This window comes from Sinocyclocheilus grahami, unplaced genomic scaffold (assembly GCF_001515645.1).
Source record: "Sinocyclocheilus grahami isolate Dianchi unplaced genomic scaffold, SAMN03320097.WGS_v1.1 scaffold18.1, whole genome shotgun sequence".
NCBI classification, from domain to species: Eukaryota; Metazoa; Chordata; class Actinopteri; order Cypriniformes; family Cyprinidae; genus Sinocyclocheilus; species Sinocyclocheilus grahami.
The window spans coordinates 2,887,021-2,899,763 of NW_015505197.1; the positions used below are offsets into that span (position 1 = coordinate 2,887,021).

Genomic DNA, 12,743 nt, shown 5'->3' on the forward strand with positions numbered 1-12,743 from the left:
TTTGCTTGATGTGCAGCGTCAGACGAGTATGAGTCCGGTTTGAATCATTTTAGCGGCAGATCACCTACATATTGAATTCATTAACGACACCTCATATACGTTATTGTATGTTAAATTGTTTGAGATTACAACAAGACAGCAAGAATAGGAAAAAGTACATTGCAATCGATTCAGTGATAGATTGCTTTAGTCTCGTGTCGCAAGACAGAACGATGTGAAGGAGCGATTGCTTTGTCTGGCGTATGGGCCCGTTTGTTTGTTGCTCTGTGCAGCTCGACTTTGGTCTGAAACGTAAAATAATGGCTCACCCTCCACCAAAACCATGGGAAAGGCGAATCCCTGGAACCATGACTGCACCACTAAACTATCGGTTCGTAAAAACTCGTATTATTTTGGCCAGTAAGGTTACGTCCAAAAGACGAAGTGTAGGAACGCTAGCAAGCCTGTTAGCTATCGAACTCTTATTTATTCACAATATATTTACTTGTCAAATCGGTATTTAGTTATCAAATGAATAAGTATGTTCATAAGTTTTGTGTTCATGCGATACTGGGTTGTATTGACACTTTTAGTTGTGCTAATAAGTTACGCAAACTTAATGCTTGGCTCGTGCGAGTGTCAAAGTTCACTCCTACATACCCATGCTGTGTTCTGTCTTTTACTTTTAAATATAAATTTATTTGGCAACTTTCAACGGTGTTATTATTATTGGTCTTATTATATATGGTGTTTCATTTGACTCTGTTTTTTTTTTAAATTATTATTATGTCTAGCTCAACTGACTTTGGATCAGCATCACAAAGTGGGCCATCAATGTCTGGTCCTCCAGTTCTAACACGTGTGGTACCACCCATCCCTCCAAGACCCGTCCAGCAAGCATACCGCCCTACATACAGCTCATTTCCTTCCTCATACAGCCCTTATGGGAGCTCCATCTATGGGGGCTACAGCCCCTACAGCTACAGTGGTTATGGAGTTGGAGGCAGCCAGGGTTATAACCGTTATAACCCAACGGACGACATCCCACCCAGCCACTTTGTCCAGCAGGCGGAGGAGAGCAGCCGCGGAGCATTTCAGTCCATTGAGAGCATTGTCCAAGCCTTCTCGTCAGTCAGCATGATGATGGATGCTACATTCTCTGCTGTCTACAACAGCTTCCGTGCTGTTCTGGATGTGGCCAATCACTTCTCCCGCTTGCGCATACATTTCACAAAAGTGCTGTCTGCCTTCGCTCTGGTTAGGACCCTTGGATACCTATATCGCAGGCTGCAGAGGCTGCTAGGATTGCGTCAGGATTCAGAGGTGGATGACTTGTGGGCGGACAGCGCCGCTTCAGGATCCAGAGACACAGGGATTGATGACCCCAGAGCGAATTCTGTCAAATCATGGCCCATTTTCTTGTTTTTTGCTGTAGTTCTTGGAGGGCCATATTTGATCTGGAAGCTTTTGCGGTCTGCTGAGGGTCCTGAGGAAAATGGTGAGACATTTTTCTCCCTTCCTGTTCTGTCTGTTCTCATCTTAAACGTCACACACTCTTTTCACTATTTATTGGTCTGACATGAGGCTTCTTAAAAAGCCAAGGAGGCCTTTGCTTTATTATTTTGTTTGTGACAATGGCTGCATATTAGGGCTGCACGATTATGACAAAAATCATAATTGTTGATTATTCCCTTGAAATTGTAATTGTGATTATTAATTAGGAATATCACAATTTACATTGAATGATGTTTATACCATTGTTTGATGCAACTGCATGCCATATTTCTATATGAAAATAAACAAGCTGAAAACACTCTAACTGAAAAACTAGTGCTTTTCAATAGTATTAAGCCTCAAGTGTCAACTATACATCGGATTGGTTTCTTCTTTAAATGGTATTATAATGTTATACTAAAATTAAAACAGTGGAAAAACCCTTAAGATAACATGTAGAAAGAAAAAACGCATCTTAAGCATTACCGCTGTAAACAGAGCAGGGCTGCGCGTATTAACACTAATTTAAATGCATTATACGGAGGCAAGATGAAAAGAAGGCACACTTTTCTGAAAACACATTAATATAAAATTCAATATTAGGATTTTCTTTCTATATTTCACGCATAGTGAACAGCCATCTTGTTCTGCCTGCTACAGTATTTTCTCCTTTTTAAAACAGTGGAAAAACCCTTAAGATAACATGTACAAAGAAAAAACGCATCTTAAGCACGCAGAATAACATAAGTGGACTTTGAACAATTAATTGCCGCTTTGAACGATTACGTAATTGTGGCATTCATAATTGTAATCACAATTAGAAATTCGATTAATTGTGCAGCCATGATTTTAGCAAATGGCTGCAATATAACAAAGAGTGAAAAATTTAAGGGGGTCTGAATACTTTCCGTACCCACTGTATATGACTGCCATTTATATTTTGGTTTTAATGTGGGACTATAGGACCAATTATGAGAATGATTTACACTACCATTCAAAAAATTGGGGTCAGTAAGATTTTTTTTTTTTTAAGAAATTAATACTTTTATCAAGCAACGATGCATTTATTATGACAGTGAAGACATTTCTAATGTTACAAATAATTAGGATAAATTAATTAGTTAAATAATAAATTAGCTTTCTATTCTATAAAATATATCACCGTTTCCACAATAATATTAAGCAGCACAACTGTTTTCAACATTAATATTTTTAAATATTAAAATAGAAAAGATTTATTTTCAATATTACTGTACTTTTGATCAAATAAATGCAAAATATTATAATAAATTTCAAAAACAAACTTTAGAACAGTAGTGTGTGTTGTACCACAAACAATGCTGAAAGAAGCTTCACACTTCTGAAGCAGTGCTTCGGGCACTGAATTTATTGCAGAGTTAAGTAATTTTATTATTCAGAAATGCACAACTTCACCAGCAGCCTATATAAATTATTGGATGACCTAAATGTATTTGTATGTAGTTTGTTTGTTTTTTTGTAAGTGTCAGAATATGTAGCTGCATCTGTATGTTTGCGCTGGGTTTAAGTTCTGAAGCATGTGTCTGTGTTCTGGTTTATAGCCACTAACTGGGCAAGTGGGGAGGATGACCATGTGGTAGCACGAGCTGAGTATGACTTCACAGCTGCATCTGAGGAAGAGATCTCTCTACAGGCTGGAGACATGCTTAATCTTGCCCCTAAAGGTAAAAGAACAAGAAACATTCTGAACAGAAGAGTACTTAAACACTTTTACATGCATAAAAACTCTAGCTAGTGTGGCAACTATTCTCATATTAAGCAATGTAACATTTAAAATTTCACTGATGTCAAGCATATTAAAACAATGTACGTTTTGTCCTAGGTAGGGCTATGCAATTATTCGTATGCGATTGTCATGCGCATCTCGTCAGTAAAGCCGGTTCCGCGATTGGTAGTAAATCGCCATCACCTGCTTTCAGATGGTGCGGCATTTAATACACAGAGCCGTAGTTCACTGACAAGCTAGACGATATCGCGTTCATAATCGAATGCGATTAATCTGCGATTATGAACACGATATTGCCTAATTGTCAGTGAACTACGGCTCTGCGTAGTAAATGCCGCTCAATCTGAAAGCAGGTGATGGAGATTTACTACTAATCACGGAACCGGCTTTACTGACGAGATGCGCATGACAATCGCAATGCGATTAATTGCACAGCCCTAGTCCCTAGGTATTATAAACACTGACTTAAAGCTTGTATTCAGTGTATTTCACTCTTATTTTCAGAACAACAGCCCAGGGTGCGTGGCTGGCTGTTAGCCAGTGTGGATGGGCAGACCACTGGCCTCGTACCTGCCAACTATGTCAAAGTGTTGGGCCGGAGGAGAGGCAGAAAACATGCAGAATTAGAGAGGATGGCACAGGCCCAGCAGGCTGCACAGAACCTTCCAGCACCTCAAACTGCTCTGGCTACAGCTTCTGTTCCCAACTCCAGGCAGGCAGTCCCTACCACATCAGATCCAGATGAGCTTTTGGATTCTGTTTACAGTGAAACACAAGGCCTTCATGCTACCCTGGAGGTGCAACCTTCTACAAACAAAAACAGTGATACTGTAGTGATAACCACAGAAAAGATGGACTTATGAGTAATTTGTATGTGCAGGGAGGTTTGTGTGTGTGTGTCTCTTGTTGGGAGCTAGGAGAAAAAGTTTATCCTTCATTAGAATATATCACACTCTATGTAACTTAGTCCAACACCTAAAAAAAAAAAGGAGAGGAACAAATGAAAAATAGTGTTGTGGAGGGGAGGTCATTTTCATTTATCGTATGAACTGCATCATTCTGTAAATTTCAGTAGACTGTTAGGCTCAAAGCAATTACCAATATTTGTTCACATTTTCATTCTTCAACAAAAATATTGGGTATTTCAGCATTATAGTTTGTAAGATTGTGTTAATAAGACCCATTGATTTATTTTGAATAATTATTAGGAAAAATGGATTCAGTTATTGATATGCTCACATCAAACATAAAATGTTACAAATATGTGGGTCATTCAAGCATACACAGTTAATGCATCTGATTAGTTTAAATTATGAGGTGTCATATCAGTCTAAAGTTATAATGCAGTGTTTATCACGAATTTCTCCTAATGTAAGAGTTTTAGATTACTGTTCATCTTTCTGCAATGTGAATATTTAATATTTTAAGTTGTATCAAGAATTAGTTTGTGAATTTTTCTGTGTTTTCATATCACTAACACGGTGTGCAATTATGTGAATACAAGCAATTATTTTGCTAGTAAATACTTACTAAAAAAATGTAAAAAATGTATCTCCTGTCATTTTCAATTGTATAGTAAAGTTCCAGCATTTCCAAAATTACAGAAAATTACTAATTGACATGTAACTGGGTAAGAAATTTACGTGCATTTATAAATAAATAAATAAAGATAAGTAATAAAAATGTGTTACACTGCAAATCTGCTAACAGTTACTCTACCATTAAAAAGTTTGGGGTCAGCAAGTATTTTTTTAAAAAGTATTATGCATTAATTTATTTTAAAATGTAGTACAAAAAAGATAAAGTCAGCAGATGAAGATAACTGAAAACATCCCCTTTGTGAGAGTCTGTCAATAAAATGTCGATATTTTTGGAGCTGTGGTGTCCCGAAGTTATCTCTCTCTTTTTTTCTACTTTGTTATTTTTGTCCGAGCACCCACTTTAATGCAATGAGTTTTAAAAGTATAGTAATATGAAATACTACTACAATTTAAGTTACTGATTTCTATTTTAATATCTTTTGAAAATGTAATTTATTGTTATGGAACAGCTGGGTTTTTTTTTTAGCAGCCATTGCTCCAGTCTTCAGTGTCGCATGATCCTGTAAAGTTACTTATATTATTTTTGTGGAAACAGAGACACATTTTTCATGATTCTTTGATGAATAGCAAGTTCAAAAGTACAGCATTTATTTTAAATAGAAAACTTTTGTAACATTACAAATGGCTTTACTGTCACTTTTTATGAATGTAATGCGTTCTTGCTGAATAAAAGTATTAATTTCTTGCTAACCCCAAACTTCTGAACGGTAGTATATACAAGTTAAATCCATGGTTGCACACTATCTCTGTCTAAAAATCAGCGTTTAGTCTTGTCAGCGTATCTACAGTGCTACTTCTTTCAGCAATTTCGTTGACTTGATTATAGCGACTAAATGCATTTGGGTTTGTTCGGGCCCCATATTAAAAACAGAATCCCATCAATCAAATGGAATGTTGGGGCTGTCGCCTAGCAACGGGGACTCCGGCGCGCACCTGCTGCACTGCGGCACCGGAAATAGAGAGCGCAACACAGCGGCAGAGCAGCAAGCGAGGTGGAGTTAATCCTTTGCCACGGGTCGCCTTTTTGTCAGTTTCCTTTTTCAGTCTCGGGTCATCGAGCTTTGGCATCCTGTCAAATCTCAGCAGAAGGAGGGACGAGCCGCTCAATCAGGGACACTGCAGCGAGAGCATCATCATCATGGCATACGCCGCATCACTCTCTCTGCCATCTCTGGCATTTTAACAAGAGCCGCTTCAGCAAGAGGAGGGAGGCCGACGTGGGTAGTCATGCCCACCAAATCTGCGAATTTCACCCTGAGCATTTGTTTTTATTATTATTTGTATATGCTGTGTCGACGTGAGCTTCACTGGTTTCCCCGGATAAAATCATAGCAAGCCACAGCATCTCATACCCAGCTCATGTTGATGTTCCTCATACCCAGCCCGTTATCAGCACCGCTCAGCTGGTATGAAAGAAGAGCATTGTTACCAGAGGAAACAACGCATAAATCTGCAACAGGGTAAACTGACGATGTGATTGTGTGTATTAGCTTAGCATTTCAGAGGTTGATGCGACAAAAAACGTAAGGAATGCCACGATCTGTTATTTATTATGCTAGCTACGCATCTTTAAAGCTGCACACACTGAATAGTCGTAGATGAGAAAGGTGTATTTTCTTAGCACTGTAAGTTTTTGTTGTATCTGAGGTCATAAGCTCACTTTACCAGATATCAAATTCGACAGCTGTCATTCCCTCAGATTGCCCCTTGTTTCTCTGATATTCCATGCAAAGGGACGGTAGAGAGCTAGTCGATGCGAATTATTCAGGTTATTCTTAAAATATAGACGTTTTTCTACAATAGATGATAGTTTTCTTCCTGCTCGGACTGTTGATATATATTCAGGCCTCACTGTGATCCCTACTGGTCAAGGAGCTTCTGACAGTGAGATAGCAGATCCTGCCAAGAAGATTGAGAAAACGGAAGAGAATAAAATGTGAGGCACATTCATACCAGTCAGGCCATCAATTAATCATCTTCTACTAAAGTCTTTTTTTTTTTCTTTTTTTTTCTTTCACATAGCCCCAACATGGTAATTCACGTTTGTGATGAGGCAAAGAACCTGAAGCAGGACTTTGTATGTCCGAGGAACCTCCTGGTAAAAGAGATGCGTTACTTTGAAGAGTATCTTTCTGTGGACCCACAGCGCTGGGACGAGGTGGACATTTCTGTCCACTGTGACGTCCAGATCTTCGACTGGCTCATGAACTACGTCAAGAGTCACAACACTGAACATTGGCATGGAATATACATGGACAAACCCAAACTGGGTAATTGTATTTTGGGAACTGTTTCAGATGTTCTGTTTGTGTTTACTGTTGTGTTTTTAATTTCTATATTCAAAGACACCATCAGAGGTGTTGTGTAACCTGTGTTCTCTGACCTGGCTGAATGGCATTTGTAAGTGGTGGATGGTGTTTCATGTGGTTGTAAACGGTTATGCATTGGCTGTGAGTTTGATGTTTCGCTGTTTGTGATGTTGTCGGTTATGTTATGTGGTGTTTGGTTGCAGAGCCCAGCAATGTCATCTCAATCCTGATCTCCTCCGAGTTCTTGAAGATGGAAACTTTAGTAAGTGTTGTGAGGGGTGACAATGTTTTGGGTAATGTAGCAAGTGTGCTCTGAGCTGGGTGACCTTTAGGTAGTAGTGCACCTTAATTGCATGATGGCTGTTTCATCATTTGTGTTGTTCTTCTGGACGACTCTGTGCACTGCCTGAACAAGCACTAATGAGATGTAGAACAGTAATTTTCAGGAAGGATCTGGTGAATTTTGATAGCTTCATGTGCTTGGGGAACATTATCAATATTCAAATGAGTATTATTATCCAAAAACTTGTCTGAGCAGTGTTCAGAATGCATGTTGGTTGATCTCATCAGAAGTTATTCGTCCAGTTGTTAAATGGGCTTCAGGTGTTTGATTATCATGTGTTTCGTGGATCTGAAGGTTGTGGAGTGTATCCAGTATTGTCACAAACATATGAGTGCCATCATAGCAACGCCATGCAATATGAACTGCATCAATAACAATCTGGCTGGATGCATTGCTGATCTGTTCAGCCACAATGAGGCAGATGACCTCAAGGACAAAAGAGACAAATTCAAAAGGTGAGAACAGCACACACATGAATCGGAAACAGAATTATCTAAAGGTGCTGGATATTTACTGGCTATAACAGTCTCTTGTGCTCACCAAGGCTGAATTTATTTCCGTTTGTTTCATCAAAAATACAGTTAAAGCTGTAATATTGTGAAATATTACTACAGTTTAAAATAACTTGCACGCTGCATTTTCAGAATATAAGAAGATAAGTCTTTTTACTGTTGCCTTTGATCAATTCAATTCATCCTTGCTTAAAAAATCATTAATTTCTTTAAAAAAATCTTACTGAACCCAAACTTTTGAATGGTAGTGTACAGATAATATGATTTTTAATACAATATAATGGTCATATAAAATACATATAAGTATTCTGCAGTTCTGTTTGTGATCATTTGTACCTTCTTACCAGTAAACTGTTTCAGAAGAAGATTGAGAGATTATTTGATCATGGTTATCAGAATCACGATTCCCCTGGTAACTCATCTACTCTGTACAGGTGAGAGTCTTTTGCATTGCAGTGCAAGCTGTAATACTGTATTAGCATGATTTATTGTATAGACATGCACTGGAAGTATTATAAATGATTCTTCTGGTTTATTAAAGTGGATTTCAGTGTAGTAATTTAACGTTGTGGTTCTTTCCACAGATGTGGACTTTGCCTTAAGCTTTTAACCAAAGAAACTGAGAGAAAAATCCCTTGTGATCCAAACAAAATCAACATAGATGCCCGGGGAAACATTGTATTCAATCATACCAGGTTATATATTTGAATCACATACACACAAATGATTTAAAACACACTTTCATTGAATTCTTTCAATGAACAAACACATATGTGACCCTGGACCACAAAACCAGTTTTAAGTCGCTGGGGTATATTTGTAGCAATAGCCAAAAATACATTGTATGGGTCAGAATTATAGATTTTTCTTTTATGCAAAAAATCATTAGGACATTAAGTAAAGATCATGATCCATGAAGATATTTTGTAAATTTCCTACTGTAAATTCATCAAAACTTAATTTTTGTTCAGTAATATGCATAGCTAAGAACTTAATTTGGACAACTTTAAATGCAATTTTCTCAATATTTGGATTTTTTTGCACCCTCAGATCCCAGATTTCCAAATAGTTGTATCTCGGCCATATATTGTCCTATCATAACAAACCATACATCAATGGAAAGCTTATTTATTCTGCTTTCAGATGATTGTATAAATCTCAATTTTGAAAAATTGACCCTTATGACTGGTTTTGTGGTCCAGGGTCACATATATAATGACATGTTGGTAATTGGTGTGTCTGTAGACATAAGGCCTGGGAGGTACATGAGTATGTGAATGGGCTTTATGAAGAGTTGAAGTCCTGGGTACTGGTCTACTGGAGGATCTGGGGCACCATCAACTTCCTTACCTGCTCACGCTGCAAACAGGTAAATAAATGTGTACTTCACAAATAATAATTTAAGACTTTAGGACAGGGATATTTAAAGGAATAATTCACACAAAAATAAAAATTTGCTGAAAATGTACTCACCCTCAGGCCATCCAAGATGTAGATGAGTTTGTTTCTTCATCAGAACAGATTTGGAGAAATTACATCACTTGCTCACCAATGGATCATCTGTTGTGAATGACTGCCGTTAAAATGAGTTCAAACAGCTGATAAAAACATCACAATAATCCACAAGTCATCTACATGACTCCAGGCCATCAATTAATGTCCCGTGAAGAGAAAAGCTGTGTGATTTCTCCAGATCTGTTCATCTCATCTATATCCTGGATGGCCTGAAGTTAGTACATTTTCAGCAAACTATTCCTTTAATCATGGACATACATTATGTATATATGCCAATAAAAAAGTGCATGTTATATGTTCTCGGCAGGCATTCCTGTGTACAGATTTGGGCCAATGTAAGTACCACCCAGAAGCGGTTGTGTATCCTGGCATTGGGGCAGATCATAGATGGCACGGCATTGGTCTTTACCCCTGCTGCAACCAGAAAGTCCTAAGATTTGATCCCTCCTCCATGCCCAAGGTTTATGTTATTGCATTAGAATATGTTTTCTTAAACTCAGATGACCTTTGAACTTGTCTGACTTTGCACCATGAATGCCTGTGTATGTCTGTGTAGGGCTGTAAAATAAGAGACCACATTGTGAGTGCGGCAGATGGTGGTGACTGCGGCGATCACAATGTAAACTCAACCCAGACCAGAATACTCAATGACCTGCTTCTACACAGAGAGGCTATGTGTGTGCCAGAGAGGTCAGACTATAGTAACTTTCTTCAGAAAAAAACATGATTGGTTCTCTGTTGCATGCCATGTTTGATTAGCGTGATGCTTTGCCTAGTGTCATGTTTTATGCTCTAATCCATTGTTGTGATGGTGTGTGTGCTTGTTTTGTTGCTTGTATGGTTTATTGCTGGCTGTGAAACAATTAATAATAAATAATAGGGATAATAAAGTTGACCCTAATATATACCTACACTGAAAAACACATCTCAGATGTTGCTTTGACCTTTTGCAGTGGCAGCAGTCTCCGCTGTCTGAAGATGAGGAGTACACTACAGGGTCAGAGGTCACAGAGGATGAGATCGGGGATGAAGAAGACACATCAAAAAAACAAGGTGGATTAAAATGTTACACACTGGTAAAAAATCACCAGATAATCTTTGATATGCAGTACCTCATTACGGTCAAAAGGTGGCAGTCAGATACAATTTCAACGAGACTGACCTTAAAGCTGGGTTTGTGACTTTGTGTAAATAGCTGCAAAGAAGGCAAGAAAATCTGGAAAACCTTTGAAAAGACAAGTGTCTTCCCCCAGTTTCCAGCGTAAGGAGAAATCTGGAGAAAAGGTGAGTTTAACATATTCATTTGCGCATTTCACAAATTCATCTGTGCTTGTGTATGTCACTTTTCTCTATTCATTTGTCCTATCCTGTTGTTTTAAAGGCACCATCTCGAGACTCAACCCCGTTCATGTGAGTGATTCCAAGACTTGCTGTTTTCTGTAGAAGAATTATGTGGCAAATTTTAAGGGATAGTTCACCCAAAAATGAAAAACTCCCATGTTGTTCTTTCTTCTTTGGAAATCAAAAGATTATGTTGTTTTGAACCCCCTTTAGTTGTACTGACAAAAACAGTTGAAAAAATCTTTTTTTGTTCTTTGGTGTTTTACCAAAGAAATAATTCATAAGTTTGAAATGACATGAGGGTGGGTAAATGATGACAGCATTTAAATTTCGGGGTGAACTATCACTTTACAATACAATAGCTTTCATTGAAGACCAAAGTCTACAGTTTATATACTGTAGTATTGCTTTACTGTTTTTATTTAATGTACTTGTTTGCAGTTTTAATTGATCTAATTCCAAAGACTGTTATTAATCTCAGTTGTAGATTCTTTTAATCACTGTATTGTAATGCTTTCTCATGTGATTAAAAAGGGATTTCTACACTTCCGAATGAGACATTAGAGAAAATGTGGAAATAAGTGGATGAGTTTTTGAAACGGAGGAGTAAACGAGGTTTGACGAGGCAGAAGAACCAATCACTCTCTTCGTCCATCCTTTGCTCCACTCCTCACCCCCTCCTCCAAACTCCGTCCAGTTACAGCAGGAATCGCATTAGAGTCTTTTCCATCACAATCCCGGGAGAAGAATGGATTGCTGGTGTGTTCACTGATGTCATAACTGTAGCTATAGAATATAAACAATGGACCTAATAAAATCAGTTGCACTGTAAACAATACATGCTTTTGGTTGCTAATGAATTGGTTGCACCCACTAAAAAAAATCTGTGTTCCACTAGTACCATTTAAGTTTATTTTGCACCTTTTTCCTTTATCTCATCTCATGTCTAGCTCAGGATTTATCCCAGCTGCAGTGTGTTGTAATGTCCCTGCTTCATTCTAGTGGACTCAGGTGACCAGACAAAGCTCATCTCTGTGGTACTGACCCTGCACTTTAAGTCGTCTTAATGCAATGACTCAAACCTGTATAATACACAAAGAAGCCACTGGATAAAGAGTCATGCTGACGACTAATACCTATGAGGTCCATGATTATGTTGCACTGAAACTATCACAACTGTGCCATTTGGACCAATGTGACGTGGGGTAGAATACAGAATCAGTAGAATAAAAATCATTTTAAATAAACCTGTGTCTTTTTTTTTACTGCTGTAGAATTATTTTAAGTTACAAGTTACAAATGAGTTATTTCTTGGCCTTTGATTTGGAAAATTTAAGTCTGTAAATACACAGTCCTTTTTCACACAATTACTTCATGGTCTGGTTTCACAGACAGGACTTAGGTTAAGCCAGGATTAGGCCACAGTTCAATTAGGACATTTAAGTATCTTTTAAAAATGTACCTTTGAAAAAAACATTACTGGTGAGCATCTTGAGAATCAATAAGTTTCTTTCAGTTAAAACATCCCAGACATGCATTTTAGACTGAGACGATGCTTAAGCCTTGTCTGTGAAACCGGGGGCATGCGTTTAAAAAAAGCAAGGTATTAGTGATCAGTCAGCCATATCATTGAGGAGGATTTCCAGCACAACTGTCACCATGACAACAGGAAAGGAAGTAGAATGTTCTGCATGTGTGGGGGGAGGCGGTGGAGCTTTGATGAGCTGGTCTGCCTTTTTTTGGTGACAGTTGGTTTTTGATTGAGCTCGGGCAGGTTGGGTTGCAGTACTAGGCCACCTGCCAGCCAAGAACACAAACGATCATGTGTTAATTCCCTCTGCTGGTGGGAAATAGATCCATCATAACCCCCACCATTCAACAGAT

At 38.2% G+C, this 12,743-nt stretch overlaps 1 protein-coding gene and 1 pseudogene across 1 annotated transcript; both read left to right on the plus strand.

The window, feature by feature from the left end:
* LOC107553562 (peroxisomal membrane protein PEX13-like) lies at nucleotides 1-4,232 on the plus strand. Its single transcript, XM_016235836.1, has 4 exons — nucleotides 1-370; nucleotides 774-1,477; nucleotides 3,054-3,176; nucleotides 3,743-4,232. The coding sequence occupies exons 1-4, from the start codon at nucleotides 243-245 to the stop codon at nucleotides 4,099-4,101; spliced, it is 1,314 nt and encodes a 437-aa protein (XP_016091322.1). The 5' UTR covers nucleotides 1-242; the 3' UTR covers nucleotides 4,102-4,232.
* A 2,332-nt stretch (nucleotides 4,233-6,564) lies between these two features.
* On the plus strand, nucleotides 6,565-10,932 carry LOC107553831 (uncharacterized protein KIAA1841-like; annotated as a pseudogene).
* The last annotated feature ends 1,811 nt before the right edge of the window (nucleotides 10,933-12,743 follow it).